The 19,688-nt window shown below is 37.5% G+C and overlaps 1 protein-coding gene across 4 annotated transcripts in view; it reads left to right on the top strand.

Moving 5' to 3' along the window:
- mpped2a (metallophosphoesterase domain containing 2a) overlaps nucleotides 1-19,688 on the top strand; it is a 267,488-nt gene that overhangs the window by 85,029 nt on the left and 162,771 nt on the right. For 3 of the 4 annotated variants that reach the window (XM_039749526.1, XM_039749508.1, XM_039749517.1), the window contains exon 3: nucleotides 15,056-15,237. In XM_039749526.1, the coding sequence (XP_039605460.1) occupies nucleotides 15,056-15,237 (182 nt within the window). Of the gene's footprint in view, nucleotides 1-14,520; nucleotides 14,606-15,055; nucleotides 15,238-19,688 lie in introns of those variants that run through there. The other variant, XM_039749536.1, reaches the window with a different exon arrangement.

Here is a 19,688-nt window from a genome sequence, read left to right as displayed (position 1 = left end):
GCATTTAAATATTGCTCCTCGTTGTTCCAGGGACCAGTCATTGTGCAGCACAAAAGGACATCTCACACAATTACACTACCATCAGCTTGGATTTCTGTTGCATTAGTAAAATGTTTTCAGGAACTTAAAACATTCTTGCAACATAATGGTCCTACTCCTTTCATTAATATGAACCATTTTTTGTGTAAGCTAAATCATGGAAAATGTGATTTATTTGTTCATTGCACATTTATCATTTGTTAAGTTTACTTTAGTTTTTTTTTATATGTTCTTGTTTCAACTTAGACTTAAATATAGCATAAATGCAAACTGTGAACTACACATTTAAATTGTAAGTTGAAAGAAATTAAATGCAGTTTAAGGAAGCAAAGTCTTAATGACAGAGTTTTCATTAGTGGGCTGCTGTCTGATAGTGAAGCATGCAATTCATAAACATTTCTTTATGAATTTCTAGTATCCTGGCACAGTAGAAGCTTGGACTATCTTTCCTCAACTGCTGACTGAAGCATTTTGAAAACTGAATTCTTTACTTTCTGTTACAGCTCTTAAGTTTTCCCTCTAATTTCCAATTCCATTCAAGAGAGATTTTGAGTACTACTGGCTTCAAATGAAAGTCACACTTAAAAATACAGCTCTTTACTTCTCTGTGCATACAAAGTAATGTAATCATAAAGCAAGTAGAACCGGGCACACTTCGCACTGCCTCTAATGTACATATGATTGGTTAAACTCCCTTTTAAGCCTCTTTTTGTTTCTTGAAGTGTGAAGATGTGAGGTCACTATCTATCTTCCATTTTATTTTTACACCGTTATTTTAGTTAAGCCTATACTTGGTGTACCTGCCCAGTGTAGACATGGCAGGAGTGTCTGTTATATAATAATATGTGATATAACTTATAGGAAATAAGCTAAGCCACCAGTATAATAAAAGTACTGTAGCAATAAGTCTTTTTTTCCCCAGTTTCAAACACGTTATGTGTAATTAATGCTTCTCCAAAAATTTAATGGGCATTGCAGGAGTAACTCAAAAGTTGTCACCAAGAAATAAAGTTGCAGAGTGATTCTGTTTAAGAAAACAACTTATGTAAAATAAGCCACCTATGACTTAAATTTGTACATTAATTTACATGTGTTTTGATGTATCAATGTACAGAAGTGTTAATTTTATCTTTGTTTTTGTAAGTTTGTTTTGGTTATTAAAATAAAGAATGCTACCAATAGTTGCACTGCACTAACATAATACATGTTGATTAGCACATTACTCCTTCCGCATGACAATAACTACCCTATTAACCAATAATATCAAGTTACTGTGCAGTGCAAAACCATCAAAATTAAAATTTAGAGTTTTTAAGTTAACATCAAACATCCATCCATCCATTATCCAACCTGTTATATCCTAACTATACTGTTTCAGTAATGGTTGTCCTTTTATGTTCTGCTTAAACAGCTTAATGACCTGTTAGCTGTGGATCCTGACTGGATCTATAAAAAGTTAAAATATTGACACTCTGCATGAAGCTGAGATCCTTCCACCGTCACCATATCCTCTTCGTTGGAAACACTCACTCACAAACATTAAAGAGACAGATGTATTTGACCAGAAGAGTAAGCATTGGGAATTTGGTTGCTTTCTCAGTCCAATGCAACATCCACTGCTGTGTAATTCTTTCTTGCTGTAATCTACCCAGATTTTAAAATCAGTATCAGTGAAAAGTGCATCGATGTCTGAAACATATACTCATTCACACATCTGTGGCTTGTGAGAGCTGCAGTGACCGTAGTTTGCTGCTCTTAGTAGCATTTGGGCATATCATGAGGAGAGTGTCAGTACAGTAAGTTTGCACCTTTCTGATCCCAATAGGATTCAGCCTTAAAACAAGCCTGTGGATGCAGTGGTCTATCTATGAAACAATGTTGCAATTTGCCGTACTTGCCCATGTGTATGTATGCAAAATGCTTATCCTGCATTCCCAGCCCACTTTTCAAGTGCAGTAGTGTCTGTGTTGTGTGCCACATGTTCGCATTATTATACAGTGAGTAACGGTTCTGCCAAAGTGCAGTAAATTTGGCATGTCAAACCTTGGTTCTTGTTTTTCAGTCAGATTTTTAAATCTCCTGCTTTTAATGAAAGACATTTTCATTTGCCTTTGTGTTTTAGTTCAGGTATATGGTAATGTCATACAATACATGCAATAATGCAAGTCTGCATTTGGCATTAGCAGTATTTTCTAATGCGAAATTTAATTCAATTAAATTTTGTGTCTTGCCTACTGGAACTGTATAAAATTTTGGAGCACTGTAGGTAAAGGCTGTTCTCCTTGATAATTTTAAGAAAGCTTGTTCTTTTTTACTGCAGTGCTGTAGTATGTATGTATTAAGAAGTTTACCTTAAACAGATGCTGAATCATTTAGAACTTCAAGAAAAGGATTTTAAAACTTGTTTTTAACTTGAGTGTAAGTGCATGAAATAACTATCAACTGGAATTACATGATAAAACTTAACTTATTTTATATTAGTTATACAGTAATCCCTCGCTATATCGCGCTTTGACTTTCGCCGTTTCGCTCTATCGCGGATTTTATATGAAAGCATAACTAAATATATAACGCAGATTTTTCGCTGCTTCGCGGGTTCTGTGGACAAATGTGTCTTTTTACTTCCTGTACATGCTTCCTCAGTTGGTTTGCCCAGTTGATTTCATACAAGGGACGCTATTGGCGGATGACTGAGAAGCTAACCAATCAGAGCACGCAGTTAAGTTCCTGCTTGCTGAATGCAGTGTTAACCAGGAAGTCTTGTCTCGCTCATTCAGCATCAACGTGTTTCGCTGTGTAAAGAGTTGTGCTCTTTTGTGTTTATCTTTGTGCATAGTCAAGCCCTTCATTATGGCTCCAAAATGATCTGCTACTGCTTCAGGGGCCGTGCCCAAGCGCAAACGGAAGATGTTAACGATTGCGAAAAAGTAAACGTTTTGGATTTGTTGAAGGCTACGATTCTTTTTATTTAAAAAGTAGGAAAGGAATATAAGATCTACGGCCGCAGTGTCCTTTTAACCAGGGTGCAAAACAAGTTGTAAGTGGATGTAATAAGGTAGTAGTCTGGATGGAATCTGCTTTAGGGATTTGGATTGAAGACTGCCAGAAGAAGAACCACGGCAGTGCTACACAATCGCCTGAAGTGGCTCCTTTAAGGGCTGTAACGCTCTCCTTTGTTGTGCAGTAAAATAAAACTCATTGTTATCGGACAAGTCATCGTGTCATTGTTGGTGAGTAACCATAATTAATTTTCTACTTACAGTACTTAGTACATGTACGTACATTTAGTGTCACTGTTCACACACATTTACTGTATACTGTACTATTTTTGTTGCATTGTACGTATTTATTGCTGGTGGCATGTCTATCGTAATGGCTGTAACATGTGATATCGGAGACACTCGATATCTTTAAAATAATATTTAGGTTTTACTGTACATAATTTCAATAAATCTTACCTAATATCTAAGAGAATACAAAGGGATTATGCTGTATAACTCTGCGGGAAATATTTATAAACAGTGTGGGAGAGTTTATAAGGGCTTAAAATATATAAAAATAACCATAGAAACATTTGGTTTCTACTTCGCGGATTTTCACCTATCGCAGGGGGGTCTGGAACGCAACCCCTGCGATCGAGGAGGGATTACTGTACTTACTTATATTAGGGCGGCACGGTGGTGCAGTGGCAGCGCTGCTGCCTCGCAGTTAGGAGACCCGGGTTCGCTTCCTGGGTCCTTCCTGCGTGGAGTTTGCATGTTCTCCCCGTGTCTGCGTGGGTTTTCTCCAGGCGCTCCGGTTTCCTCCCACAGTCCAAAGACATGCAGGTTAGGTGGATTGGCAATTCTAAATTGGCCCGAGTGTGTGTTTGGTGTGTTTGTGTGTGTCCTGCGGTGGGTTGGCGCCCTGCCCGGGATTGGTTCCTGCCTTGTGCCCTGTGTTGGCTGGGATTGGCTCCAGCAGACCCCCGTGACCCTGTATTCGGATTCAGCATGTTGGAAAATGGATGGATGGACTTAACTTATTTTTGTTATGGTCATTGCTGTTAATATAAAACCAGATGTTTTCAATTGATTGATATTAACACGTTTGTTGTTTTTGCATAATACAAATAAATTAATTATCTCCTTGTATTCTATTAAGCTTCATTACTTTATTAGGTTTAACTAAATGACTAGATGACAATTTATCTTTGGCATTAAGGTACATTTTACAAAATATTTCTCAGATAAATAAAATAAACTTCTTTTGGCTGATGTATGAACTTATGGGCAGAACAGTTGGCATAGTGTTGGGGCGGCTGTGTTTGCTGTTCAAACATATTCTGTGCAAGTTTTCAGTAGGTGCTGTACTGTGATTTTCATCTACATCCTAAATATTTCCAGCTTAGGTTGATTGATAATTCTGAGCCAACCTGGTGTAACTGAGATCAGCTATATGTGTGAGTGTTTACTCTGATGAACTTGTGCCTCATCTATGGTTCGTTCTTGCATTATACTTGTTAGGATATGCTCTAGCCTAATGCACTAGTTTAGGCTAACTGTATTCTAAAAATTAATGAATAAATGATTGGATGATATGGAGCCACAAAATAAGTGGAATAATTAATTCTCTTTGGATTCTTGAAATTTTATTGGTTTAGAGAGAAGTGCAGTGCAGCAACATGAATTTAAATATTAATCAAAATGAATACTAATGTCTTTTCTACTTTAAACCAGGGGAGTTTTCAGGGAAAATATCTGTTGACTTCACCATTTAACCTCTTTAAAAAAGGTAATTATAACTGAATTGAATTAGGACATTATAATAATTTTTATAAGAATGGGCCATTTAGCCCAATAAGCTCACCCCAAATTATATATAGTGGCTATGACATTGGTGGAGAAAGAAACAGCTCTTCTTGCTTTACATTGTAAGCAGTCTTCCTGTATTTCCAAACCTGTAATATATGGTTTAGAAGAGGAAATTATACAAACTTTAGAATGACCGCTTTCATAACTGTTTTTAATTTTTTTATACATATATGTCATTTCTAAGAGAAAATTAAATAACTGAATCTTTAGTAAGCATCATCTGGAGAAAAATGGTTACTTTATCTAAATTTGAGACTGTGTTTAATGCTTAATTATATTAAACTAGCCAACCCGCGGCATACCATACGCCACATAATCAGGCCGGTTTTTTAATCATTTTTAAGCACAGGGAAAAAATTTTACATTTGCAAAATCGGTAATGTAATAAATCAGCAAGAAAAGCAACATTGTAACAATGCATGGAACGAACCAACACACAATCGTCCGTGCGGCGTAGCGAGGTGGGAGGGGGGTGTGTACAAAGTGCAGGAGCATCTAAGAAGACGCATGTTTGTCGCGGCTGCGAATTGCTTATGTAAAGTGTACAACACTTTGCTATGCTGCACGCGGTCGTGCGTCGAAACCGAAAAGTCGTTTTTTAAAGACTGCTCACTTCATTGTGTTTTAACCTCAGTTGTAAAGGAATGTTTTAATGATCCCATTAGATACCTCTCGCAAACAGTTTTACACGATGCATATGGCGATTCACCTCCGCGAGAAACATGCCTCTATTAACAGTCAACGTGTGGGAGGGGGGAGTGTACAAAGGGTCAGAACGAAAACAGTGGGAGGGTATGAGTCACACTTAGTGGCAATTCCACGGTTTGCACCCCGAATGGGGTTCAACGGCTTACCCACGCCTAGACACACGCTCAATCTCATACATAATTATTTATTGAATGGTAAACACTTCTGGAAAGACACGGTTGTCTAAAACAGGTTAGTGTGAGAATACAACGGTAAGTGAATGAAAAGATGGAACTCTGGAGAGAGCAAAATACAACACAATAGTGAACCCGCGGCATAACAAACACCGCATAATTATCTATTGATGGTTGAACACTTCTGGAAAGACACAGGGACACCCCTCGCAAACTGTTCTACACGCCGCATACAGCGATTCACATCTGCGACAAACTGTTTTACACACTGCATACAGCGAATCACATCCGCGACATGATTTTTCCTAGATGTCCTGTCGCGTCCACCCTCGCACTCGAAGCATACACACTGCCTGCTCATGTGCCCGGTCGCAAGCCGCGTCCAGCCTCGTTCTCGAAGCATACACACCGCCTGGTTATGTGTCCGCTCGCAAGAGAAACTCACGGAGAGCCGCCCACCAGATGCCTGTGTATGTGCCTCTGTCTGTCTCTGGCGCGGCTTTCTGTTGCGCTGCCTCTGTGTGAACCGGTCAGGCACAGAGAAGGTCAGCTGCTGAGAGAGCGTCTCGACTGTTGCAGGGCCTGCATTGGTGAAGCAGGTGAGACGGTAATGAAAGAGAGGCACAGGGCTTATTGGTTTTTAAAGACTGATTCCTTCATTGTGCTTTAACCTCAGTTTTAAAGGATTGTTTTAAGGATCCCATGGGATACCCCTCGCAAACCGTTTCACACGCTGCATATGGCGATTCACCTCCGAGAGAAACATGCCTCTATGAACAGTCAACGTAGCTCGGAGGTACATGACATTAACTTGACCTGCACTGCATGTGGCCTCTACGACAGATGAACATAAATGACGCCATTTTTTTGTGTCGTCGCGTCCGAGTTGGTGGGCGTGGCCCTGCGAGTTGTCGTCGTATCCAATGGTCTTGGAGTTGGTGGGCATGGCTCCTTCCTGTGTGCGCCATAGGTGTCTCACTTGTCGGCGGCTTAGTGAATCCACGCCCCTTCAGGCGTGCTTTTCATGGTTGTCTTGCCTTAGTGAATTATATATATAGATATCTTGTATCTACTTTGTCACAGTTGACCACTTTTTATTTTACTATAGATAATGTGATGGACTTTTATTAAAGATTTCCATTTTTATTAGTTTAACATTTAGTTAACCTTAAGTCTTACTTTGGGCATTAATTTGAATAATCCCTTTACAGATTTTGAACTGAGAATATTTTTGGTATTGGCTACTCTGAATGGTTTGACACTATACTTTTTCTTTTTTTTCTTTTTTCATACTTCCTGGGCATCTGAAAATTGTCATTGTAATTAGGTGCACATTTTTATGAGTCCACTGTGGGGCCTAGTTTACCAGCTGATGTTATATGGTCTAAACTAAATGTAAATATTGACAAAAATGAAATGGTTTAATAAATTATTTGACTGCAGCTGTTGTTGCTAGGCAATATAAAAATTAAACATCACTTGTTTCCTGTCTTGTAAACAAGAACGTTAAGTTAAATTATTTAGTGTTTTAATTATTTTTGTTTTCTCTAAATGTTTTTATGTTTTAAACTAGCAAAATACCTGCGCTTCGCAGCGGAGTTGAGTGTGTTAAAGAAGTAATGAAAAAGAAAAGGAAACATTTTGAAAATAACGTAACATGATTGTCACTGTTATGAGTGTTGCTACACACACATACATACACACACACATATATATACAGTGGTGTGAAAAACTATTTGCCCCCTTCCTGATTTCTTATTCTTTTGCATGTTTGTCACACAAAATGTTTCTGATCATCAAACACATTTAACCCTTAGTCAAATATAACACAAGTAAACACAAAATGCAGTTTTTAAATGATGGTTTTTATTATTTAGGGAGAAAAAAAAATCCAAACCTACATGGCCCTGTGTGAAAACGTAATTGCCCCCTGAACCTAATAACTGGTTGGGCCACCTTTAGCAGCAATAACTGCAATCAAGCATTTGCAATAACTTGCAATGAGTCTTTTACAGCGCTCTGGAGGTATTTTGGCCCACTCATCTTTGCAGAATTGTTGTAATTCAACTTTATTTGAGGGTTTTCTTGCATGAACCCCCTTTTTAAGGTCATGCCATAGCATCTCAATTGGATTCAGGTCAGGACTTTGGCTAGGCCACTCCAAAGTCTTCATTTTGTTTTTCTTCAGCCATTCAGAGGTGGATTTGCTGGTGTGTTTTGGGTCATTGTCCTGTTGCAGCACCCAAGATCGCTTCAGCTTGATTTGATGAACAGATGGCCGGAGATTCTCCTTCAGGATTTTTTGGTAGACAGTAGAATTCATGGTTCCATCTATCACAGCAAGCCTTCCAGGTCCTGAAGCAGCAAAACAACCCCAGACCATCACACTACCACCACCATATTTTACTGTTGGTATGATGTTCTTTTTCTGAAATGCTGTGTTCCTTTTACGCCAGATGTAACGGGACATTTGCCTTCCAAAAAGTTCAACTTTTGTCTCATCAGTCCACAAGGTATTTTCCCAAAAGTCTTGGCGATCTTTGAGATGTTTCTTAGCAAAATTGAGACGAGCCCTAATGTTGTTTTTGCTTAACAGTGGTTTGTGTCTTTGAAATCTGCCATGCAGGCTGTTTTTGCCCAGTCTCTTTCTTATGGTAGAGTCATGAACACTGGCCTTAATTGAGGCAAGTGAGGCCTGCAGTTCTTTAGTTGTTGTCCTGGGGTGTTTTGTGACCTCTCGGATGAGTCGTCTCTGCGCTCTTGGGGTAATTTTGGTCGGCCGGCCACTCCTGGGAAGGTTCACCACTGTTCCATGTTTTTGCCATTTGTGGATAATGGCTCTCACTGTGGTTCGCTGGAGTCCCAAAGCTTTAGAAATGGCTTTACCAGACTGATAGATCTCAATTACTTCTGTTCTCATTTGTTCCTGAATTTCTTTGGATCTTGGCATGATGTCTAACTATTGAGGTGCTTTTGGTCTACTTCTCTGTGTCAGGCAGCTCCTCTTTAAGTGATTTCTTGATTGAAACAGGTGTGGCAGTAATCGGGCCTGGGGGTGGCTACGGAAATTGAACTCAGGTGTGATACACCACAGTTAGGTTATTTTTAACAAGGGGGCAATTACTTTTTCACACAGGGCCATGTAGGTTTGGATTTTTTTCTCCTAAATAATAAAACCATCATTTAAAAACTGCATTTTGTGTTTACTTGTGTTATATTTGACTAATGGTTAAATGTGTTTGATGATCAGAAACATTTTGTGTGACAAACATGCAAAAGAATAAGAAATCAGGAAGGGGGCAATAGTTTTTCACACCACTGTACATACACTCACACATATAAACATATATATACATTTATATATCTGTATATATCTATATATCTACATATATTCACACATACTGTACATACACACACACACACATATATATGTGTATATATATATATATATATATATATATATATATATACCCTTTGGGGTGAGAGCAGCTGTTGCTGGGCATGCCAGAATCCATCGAGGAAGAAAAATGAAAAACATTATTTGTACAGATTCTTAATTTATCTATCCACTCCTAAATACTTAAATGGGCAGGCTATTTCGTATCAGTGCAATACGCTGCGTGTTAAAACGGATGACTTCTGCTCTTACGTGCATGTACTGCTGCGTGGGCATTATGGACTATCGTATCTGTTCAAGTTCTGTTTAAATTTTAAATATAAGTAATTTTTATTTAGTCGACAGAAATATCTTTGGTAGGAATGTCAGCTGAATTTAGTCATCATTACATAAATTTTTCTTCACCATAGAAATGTAAAGACTAAATTCAACTGACATTCTTACCAAATATATTTCTGTCGACTAAATAGAACCTACTTCTATCCAAATAGAACTTGAAAAGATATATTTTTTTGAATCTGAGTGCACATTTTAGATCGACTTAACGTGCACTACATTGAGCCCCGTGCTATTGTGCTCTCGCCTGCCTGCCTCAGTAAGTCACCGTCGCTTCGCTCTTACTTTTTTACCGTTTATTTAATCATGGGCCTCTCTACAGTTTTGTTTATTTCAGGTTGTAATGTTCATTAAATTTACGTATCATCTGGTCCATTGGCGGACTGTGCATCTCACACCTAGGCCTTCAGTACTGCTCCGTCTGAATCAACCCGCCCCTCAAAAACTAATTTATGGTTATAAAAACCATCTTAATATGCAGAAATACAGTATAAAGAGCCACTGCATCGCAGATAGATAACTCCTGTAGCCACAATAAATGCCTTTATTGAATAGACAAACCAGGGGTGAACAAGTTCCTTTCTACTGCAGCCACAGCCGCGACACACATAAAAAACATCAATAATAACTCATAAACTTGCAATATTATTTAGGAAAATTACAACATTTTACTCACCATAAATTTGGATTATTTGTAAACAAAATCCATCCTTCCCTCTTTCCTCAAAAACAGTTCAATCACTCTGTCGTATGGATTATCAATGCGCCTCAGTTTCATCAAAAAGTCCCTTTCTATCGCCATCGAAGCTAATGCTGAAAGTCGAACCTGTGGCTTCTATCAAATCAATGGGTCTGAATACGGTGAGCCTGCTAGAGGGCCGTACTGACACCAAGTCAAAATCTGATTGGTTGAAGCAACAGGTCAATCGACATTTATTCTGTGTTAGAGTGCCTGCACAACGGATTGTGAGGGCCTCTCTGTCTGGCAACAAATGATGGCTGAAATGTGATTGGTTAAATGCTTTAATACGAAAATACATGCCTGAAAGCAGCACAACCATCAGAAAAACTATGAAAGGAAGTGGACAGACTATTTGGAATTATTTAATAAGTATTTATGGACAAAATATAATTAACATCAGTTTGTGATTCAAATATTTTTACTTATGAATATGCTAAGCCTAGTCCTTCACCTGCGAATATTTACCTTATATGGGCAGGCACAATTACGTGGGAGGCGTGATGACGCAAGACACAACTCCGCCTCCTACGGCCAAAAAGTTCTATCTTGGTCTCATCAGACCAGAGAATCTTATAGTCCTTCAGGTGTCTTTTAGCAAACTCCAAGATAGAACTTTTTGCCCTTAATTCTAAGCGGTATGTGTGGAGACAACCAGGCACTGCTCATCACTTGTCCAATAAAGTCCCCACAGTGAAGCATGGCGGTGGTAGCATCAAGCTGTGGGGGTGTTTTTCAGCTGCAGGGACAGGACGACTGGTTGCAATCGAGGGAAAGATGAATGCAGCCAAGTACAGGAATATCTTGGACAAAAACCTTCTCCAGGACCTCAGACTGGGCCGAAGGTTTACTTTCCAGCTAGACAATGACTCTAAGCACACAGCTAAAATAACGAAGGAGTGGCTTCACAGCAACTCTGTGACTGTTCTTGAATGGGCCAGCCAGAGCCCTGACTTAAACCCAATTGAGCATCTCTGGAGAAACCTAAAAAGGGCTGTCCACCAACATTTACCATCCAACCTGACAGAACTGGAGAGGATCTGCAAGGAGGAATGGCAGAGGATCCCCAAATCTAGGTGTGAAAAACGTTGCATCTTTCCCAAGAAGACTCATGGCTGTATTAGCTCAAAAGGGTGCTTATACTAAATACTGAGCAAAGGGTCTGAATACTTAGGACCATGTGCTATTTCAGTTTTTCTTTTTTAATAAATCTGCAACAATTTCAAAAATTCTTTTTTGTGTCTGTCAATATGGGGTGCTGTGTGTACATTAATGAGGGAAAAAAATAATTTAAATGATTTTAGCAAATGGCTGCAGTGTAACAAAGAGTGAAAAATTGAAGTTGGTCTGAATACTTTCCATACCCATTGTACATATCTATCTATCTCATAGACCAGGACATAACCAAAAGTAGTATTGTGTAAGCATGATTAAAAGTTGATTAATTGAAACCTAAAAGTGCTAAAGATCTCAACTGTGCATTGGCATTAAAGCCTAAAATAAGTAGTACCACATTTTACAGTGGGTTTGAATAAGTGCTTACCAACAAAAATAATTTACTTACTCTAAATTACTGTCCTGTTCCCTTTCGATCACATTTTGAAAAATGCGGTCTAAGGTGGGTATTGTAAAAACACACTTAATTCTGCTCCATGATGGCTTTTTCCTACCTTTTTACTTGCTGTATTTAAACTATATAATTACTGATTAAATGGCCTGGACTAGCACGCTGGCTGATGGGAATTGTAGTCCCTATTTTGCCATTTGCTACAAGGTCGCAATTACCTTTTTTACTGGATCAGTTGCTTAAAAAACTGACTATATGCTCTCAGACACAGCGCCTGGCAATAGCACCTTTTGAGCTTTGCTGAACTTTTCCTTCTCAGTCCTCATTTCTGAAGATGGCCTTAATTTACATACAGTGGCACTGTCAGCACTGTGAGGACACAGAGCATTAGAATGAACCAGTCCCTAGTGTATTATTAATGACAATTATTAACAAAGAAAAATAAATACGTGTCAGCTAATTTACTTTTTTCTGCAACATCACCAAATTTCAATTAAACCTGTCACGCAATTTTCAATTGTGGGTAATTTTGTTCCCACAAATATTGAAATATCAAAACGTCCCTTCTTAGCGAATGCCTACTACCCTGAATCTGTCATCCTTCCAAATTTCAGCGATATACAGATAGATTTAGGACATATTCACTTGTTATGTTTGTTCCCAACTCTATAGTTAGAAAATTTTTAGTAATAACACACGTGTAGATAACAAGGTATGTCGGATCAATTCTAATCGAACATCTGTTTGGATACCAGCATTTGTGCCAGCTTGGCATGAAAGCAGACTTAAAAGTGTGTAGTCTTGCTGGTACTGGCTAGCATTGTAAAAAGATGTCTACTGTGTTTTGCTGCTTTTTCATTGCAAACATATTTCTGTTTGGGCAGCCTGAATCCCTTACTCAGATATTATTGCATAAATAATGCATAATTGATTAGCTGGTCTTACTACCGTCCTGTAGACCTTCCCTTTCAGTCTTGCTGATATCTGTCTGTCACAAATCACTCCTGACACTCTTCTCCACCCATTCCACCCTGCCTGCACTCTCTTTTTCACCTCTCTTCCACAATTCCCATTACTCTCTACTGTTGATCTCAAGTATTTAAACTCATCCACCTTCAACCAACAGTGTTTAAAGAGTCAAATAATTTATTAGGCACTGTAATTGCCAATAGCTGCCGATTCCTAATGACAATTTATGACCAACTAGACAAATGGAAAGAAAAGCTACTTTAATGAATATAGACATTTATTTTGTCCATTAAATTAAAATGGACACGGCTTGAGTTTGGACAGCAAGCTTGTTTAAAATGCCGCAGCTTACAATTTTAATTGGAATAAAGAAAAGGTAAAGACAAATTTGAAATTCCTACTTCATAAACAATAGGCTTTTTAAAGATTTATATTGTTTTTATTATTTGTTGCTAATAATATTATTAAGTAAATTTTAGTTTTGGTTGTCAGAGAAATGGTGAAAGATATTTTTTTAATAAAGCTATGTTTCCATTATGTACATTACAGAGAAAACTAAACAATACGACACGCCATATGTATCATGGATTCATATTTTTGTACATATTTTATTAGTTAAAGTTTGTCTTTTAGGAAAATTATATTTAGTATTTTATGGTCACTGAGCAAGAAGTGTACAGAATTTCATTTTGTTAATAAAAAATGAACAGTTAACACCTGTGTTCTGTAGTTTAGTTATAAAATTACACTTTAATACAGGACATAATACTTCTATTTGTTATGCAGTAGATTATGGTAAGACGTTTTTGTAGCGGTAAAGAAAAAAAAAATCTGAATCCGTATCGGAATCAGCCAATCAAATAACAAGAAATTGGTGGTTGGTATCGCCATTTAAAAAAACCTAAACAGAGCATCCCTACTGCTTACTATAAAGACACTTTAACCATATGGCAAATTTAAACCTCTTCTGATGCCACTTCTGACTATTTCCTGGAATAATTTCTTGGTCTAAAGGCAACCCTGCGTTTGCTACATGCCTTTTGAGTCCCTGTACCTCTGAGCTGTGAGTTGTGATTGTCATGATTCAAGTACAGTCTGACCCTGCAGTATATACCACTGTTGATAGCCTAGTCTGGAAAGGCTGACATTCCATAGGACAACCTCACACACACACACACACACACACACACACACACACACACACACACACACACACACACACAGTTGGTCATCCGTTTTCAATTCAGAGTCACCAGTTAACCTAATCTGAATGTTTAAGGGAAAAACTCAATACATGTACAGGATTTGACAAGAACTGACATAAGTATTTCTTGGGCTAATGTAGATGAGGCACCAGTGCTTGCCACTGTGTCCGTATTCCAACCGTTTGTTATTATTGCTATTGTTGTTCATATTAATGATTAACGTTTTTGCTTATCTGGCAAAAGTATTTACCAAGAGTGACTTGGAAAACAAGGATACATTACAGTTATGTACTCGTGCATTTTTTTCACATTGGAGCACAGACCGTTTAAGTGACTTTTTTCTAGGTTGTGCAATATTGGATCGGCAACCTTGTTTTAATTCCTCATTCGTAGCTATTGTTTACAAAGGCAAATTAGTTTAGGGACTTGGTGTGCCTATAGCAAACTTGGTGACGGGCTCCTGAAAAGAATACTTACATACATGGGTCTTCAGTCTAGCCAGTACAGCATTGAAACATGATATGAGAGTCTATAATTTATGAGCAAGACAATAAATGGAGAAAGTGTACAATTTTCATTCTAAACCAACATCAATCCAGAGATGGATTCCTCTTTCTTGGTTAAGTACAAATATGTTTGACTTATATATTTTTTTTTTGCTGCAAAATCTGTAATTTTAGTAGGTGTGCAGAGATGGTAGTACAGAAAGCAGAAAGCCATCATTGTAGCAAATGTCACCTCCATTTAATACTGCCTTTTGTTGCTAAATTTAGAGATTGTCAGCTACTGTTTGTCCTGTCATTTTGCTAGAAAGTGTTCTAGATAAGATCAGAGTGAACTGTGTAGTATTTTACTTTCTTCACAGCCCAATTACCTGGTATGGGACTTTGAGTGAGGTTCACTTTTCTTTTTAATCTAGAAGGTTAAAATGCTTTCTGCCTATACACATGCTGCTGGTGTGTTTATTTGCTTTTTCAAATGTGTTTGCTCTATAATGAAGAACACTTTTTATACTCAGCTGAATAATCATGCATTATATTAATTCCTTTTTTTCCCTTTAATGTGCTAGGGTGGACCCTATCCCATATGATACCCCAAAACCTGCAGGCCACACACGGTTCGTTTGTGTCTCTGACACACATTCACGGACAGATGGCATCCAGATGCCTTATGGAGATGTGCTTCTCCACACTGGAGATTTAACAGAGCTGGGGCTGCCCTCAGAGGTCAAGAAGTTTAACGACTGGTTAGGTATGGAGGCTGCTGCCTATTTGTTGTTATTTTTCTTTCGTTCCTGTTTTCTACTGACACCAATTAACCTCTTATCATCTAAATGTCATTCACTGCTTCCTAATTAAATTAACTGTTGTATCATCCTCAGCCTACTGTAGATGGCTAAACAAGCTTAAGCTCCTTGCTGGAACTATTTCTTTTTGTCTATTTAATGTATGGTTTTGCAATCTCTAATTCATATTAATTAATCCTTATTTTGTGTTTGGCTTATAACACTGATTAAGGAAGACTGTTTCAAAGCAGAAGTCTGCCAGTGAATATGCATGCACCTTCTACTCTGCTTTACTACAACTATAAGTAGTAATTCAGACTTGCAATACTGCCTAATTCACAAATATTCTTATTTATATGATGCAGTCTTGGAAGTAGTATGTGAAATGTAAACATTTTCAAAACAAAGTATAAAGATTTCAAAACCATGTGTTGACAAAAAATGTCATGTACAGTATAACCTTGCATACTGTGTAGATATGTTACGTTCAGCTCTGCATATGAAATGTATTTATATTCAACTAGGCTTCCACTGTATTCATATAGCTTAGATAGTGTGTAAGAGCTGATGATAAACAGGGGCTTTTACATCAATCGCTTGCCAATGTCCTTTCCAGTTATGTGGTTCTTTGGCTGTCCTGCAGTCATGTCATAATTGATTTGCTGTCACAGAGGCTGTTGTTGCACTGTGAGTAAATAGATGCTTTGCCCAAGCGCTCAACATTTTTCAATGAATTCTTTAATATTTTGAAATACGGTGGACTCTGATGGCAGGCTAATCTGGTAAAGCAACACTGACACAGGTTTCTTATTTTGGAGAAGTGAAGCTCTCAAATATATGAGTACTGTAAAGAAAAAATACAAAGCAATTATAAGAAAAATACTTTTTAGAACCGCGTGCTAAAATTTTGATATTGCTTAGACTTGTCCACTGAACCACATCTCATTCCTTTCCACAATACTCCCCACCACTAATAGAAAAATTAATTCACTGCCCTCTCTTTTTGTAAGTCCTTGTTTCCTACTTATTGGTGGATATTCTTACAATACTCATTTTTGCATGTATGGGTGTACGTATGTGTGTATCAGTGTAATGCCAGGTGATGCTAAATTTTGTCTATTGTGATATTATATTTTTTTTAATTCATTGACAGTCAGTAATACTGTCATTTACATTTATTATTGCTCAGACTAAATGAGATGTATTTATACTTTAGCACTCTGTGGTTTCCACCAGCTTTTCTGATCATTTCAGTACCAGAATACCTCTGATTATCTTAGATTAGATTAGATTAACTTTATTAGTCTCAAGGGGAAATTTAGATGTGTACAGCAGCAGAAGCATAAAAATCAAAGTTACAGACTCACAGGACAAGTAATATAATCAATTAATTGATAGACAGATAAATAATGGTATATTGTGCAGAAATTGCAAAATGAACTTAAAGAGTATACAAAATTAAAGTTAAAAACTATAAGCATTTAGCTTGGGACATCAGGAGGAAGCACTGAATTGCCTGATGCCAATGGGCAGAATAGATCCCCAGAGGCGTTTCTTAGCACGCCTTGGTGGAAAGAGCTTTAGCTAAAAGTTCTCCAAGCATACAACAATATGGTGGCTACTACAGACTAACAGAACAATACCAGCAGTTTGCACCATAGATCAAAAGACTAGATTCTACTCAGAAAGCACAGTCTGCTCTGGCCCTTCTTGTACAGTGCTGCTATGTTTGTTGTTAGGCCAGTCCGGTTTGCTGTTTATGTGAATCCTCAGGTACTTTTAGCTCTGGACCTCTTGCACATCCTCCCCCTGAATAATGACTGGTCTTAGAGGATCTTTGACATGCCAGATGTCCACCACCAACTATTTTATCTCACTGATTTTGAGTTACAGGTGGTTCTGCTTGCACCACATGACAAAGTCCTCCACAAGTTTTATGTACTGTGATTCTGCTCCATTATTAATGCAGCTTATAATGGAGGAATCATCTGAGAATTTGGTAAGCACTGCTAATGATAAGCATTTTGAAGCTTGTAGCATTATAATCTAGTCTAATTATGAATTTCTAAATACAGGGGTAGTTAAAACTAATCTAACATGCCACACCAAAAGCATTTTTTTTATTCCTGACAATTTATTTGCATTAACACTAGAATTCCTGAAGCCTACAAAAAAACTCTTAATCCTGGCCCAACTTAAATCCCTTTGCGCCTCTCCATTAGGCATCTTTTGTTTTGTAAATGTCTTGATCAGCACAAGCAGAAAGCAGCCTGCTATCCCATCCCCACCCCCGCAGAAAGGGCAAAAAGCTCTCCTAGCTCAAGACTTGTTTATCTGTGAGTGAGGTACCTGGACCTGTATAAGATAAACAATATATTGTTATTTAGACCACATGCATTTCATGTGTGTTCCATGTATACAAAGATCTATATAAGTGTAGGATGACAGGAAATGCAAGAAATCTTGAACACATACCGAAAAATGACTTTGTGAGCATGCCCATGTCCATCAAACAGAGAAAGCTCCGCAGACTACTTGTGACTTTATGCTGTAAGAAGATAATTAAATAAATCAAGGTAAATAACATTCGATCTAGCATTTATATAAGTAACATATAAATATTTTGTATATAAATATACAGGACTTTGTACGATACCTTGGTAAGCTCTGTTAAGTCCTGCTCTTTCTTTGAAGGATAGGTATGAGCCGGACTGACTGGCAGGATGACGCCCAACCTGTTGCTGCATCCATATGGTGCCATCTTTTGCCTTTACGTTTGGTGAAGCTGTGTTGTTCTTGTATGTGAGTGGACATTTCTTGCATAGAGGGCTTCTGTTTTCTTTCTTGGATGTAGAACTCTCATCCTCATCTGAGTTCGCCTCTGTTACAGCATGTCTTTATTTGAAAACAGCAGTGTCAAAATCTGTGAGAGTGTGGAAGCAACTGAGAGAATAAATCTGAATTTAAAACAAAAAAAAAGCTAACCTAAGTACCATAGATTTACACAGACTGTTACAGACTCAAATCTAATGTATGGTTTTTATTGTGTAATAGTAACAATAAGAGCAGCTAACTACTCAAAATGTTTATTTTGGGAAGGATCGAACCCACGACCTGTTGATTATGAGTCAGTAGTTCTTACTGCTGTACTACCAAAGCAGTCGTGTCAAAAAAGTACACTAACCCAATTTCTGTTTCTTCAGTTATATTCTTGAATAAAAGTGCACTTGTTTTGTTACACTTGTACCTTTTGTGAAAGTGTTTATTTGATATTTGGACTTCAGTCTTCACACATTATACACTTCATGTCAAAATTTTGTCGTTAGTAGTAAACATGAAAAAATTTGTCTTTTAGGTATGTGTTCAATATTTCTGTCATGCTAAACTTACATAGATCTTTGTAGACACAGAACACACATGAAATGCATGTGCTCCAAATAACAATATATTATTTATACTATACAGCTCCAGGTACCTCACTCCCTGATAAACAAGACTATTCCTGGGAGAGCTTTTTGCCCTTTCTGTGGCGGTGGGGGAATTGAATAGCAAACTGCTTGCTGCTTGTGTTGATCAACACATTTACAAAACAAAAGACGCTGAATGGAGTTGTGCAAAGGGATTTAAGGCGATCCAGGATTATGAGTTTTCTCGTAGGCTTCAGGAATTCTAGTGTTAAATTAAACAAGATTTAATGAATGGGTTTGATCTCGCATTAGCTCTGCCAAATCAGAAAATCCTACCCATATGTATCTTGCCTTGCGTAGAAATTCAACAATGTGTTTAATGGGTGAATATCGATTAGCATGCTTCTGTCCTCGACACATTTCTGCTAATTTTTCGCAGTACTTTAGGATAGCTTCTTTGTTATAAGCAGAAATGCAAATAATGCAGTTTATTTTTTATTTGGTTCTCATTGTTAAAATGCCACTGATTTCAGAAAAAAAGGAATACTGCATTTAAGAAATCTGAGTCTTAAGAAGAGTATGAGCTAAAGTGAAGCAAATGGAATGTGAATAATAAACTGATTGTTGTGCCTGAAAAAAGAAAGTGTGATAATAAGAATATTTTTATTTCATTTAGAAATATTATAGATTGGAAACTAACAGGCAAATTGCTTAAACAAAAGTTCTGCTAATTGGTGAGTTTGGACATCAAATGAAGTAATGGGTTAGAAAAATAATCTGTATCCACCGTGGCACTGAAGTACAAGTATTGCTTACCTGAAGGGTAAATTCACATAATCCAGCAGCAGTATACTGATAGAAAAAAATATTAAATTAAATAGTAATAAAAATGAAAAATGAAAAAAAATAAAAAAATAAAAAAGCAGATAACTTTATTATTATTATTAATATTGTAATAGGTTATCATTTCTCAGCTTAGTCCATTTGCAGTGGGATAGAATTTATCATCA

The sequence above is a fragment of the Polypterus senegalus genome, chromosome 1, assembly GCF_016835505.1.
Source record: "Polypterus senegalus isolate Bchr_013 chromosome 1, ASM1683550v1, whole genome shotgun sequence".
Lineage (NCBI taxonomy): Eukaryota > Metazoa > Chordata > Cladistia > Polypteriformes > Polypteridae > Polypterus > Polypterus senegalus.
The sequence above is the reverse complement of the archived record's forward strand: the minus strand, read 5'-3'. Positions and strand labels throughout refer to the sequence as shown.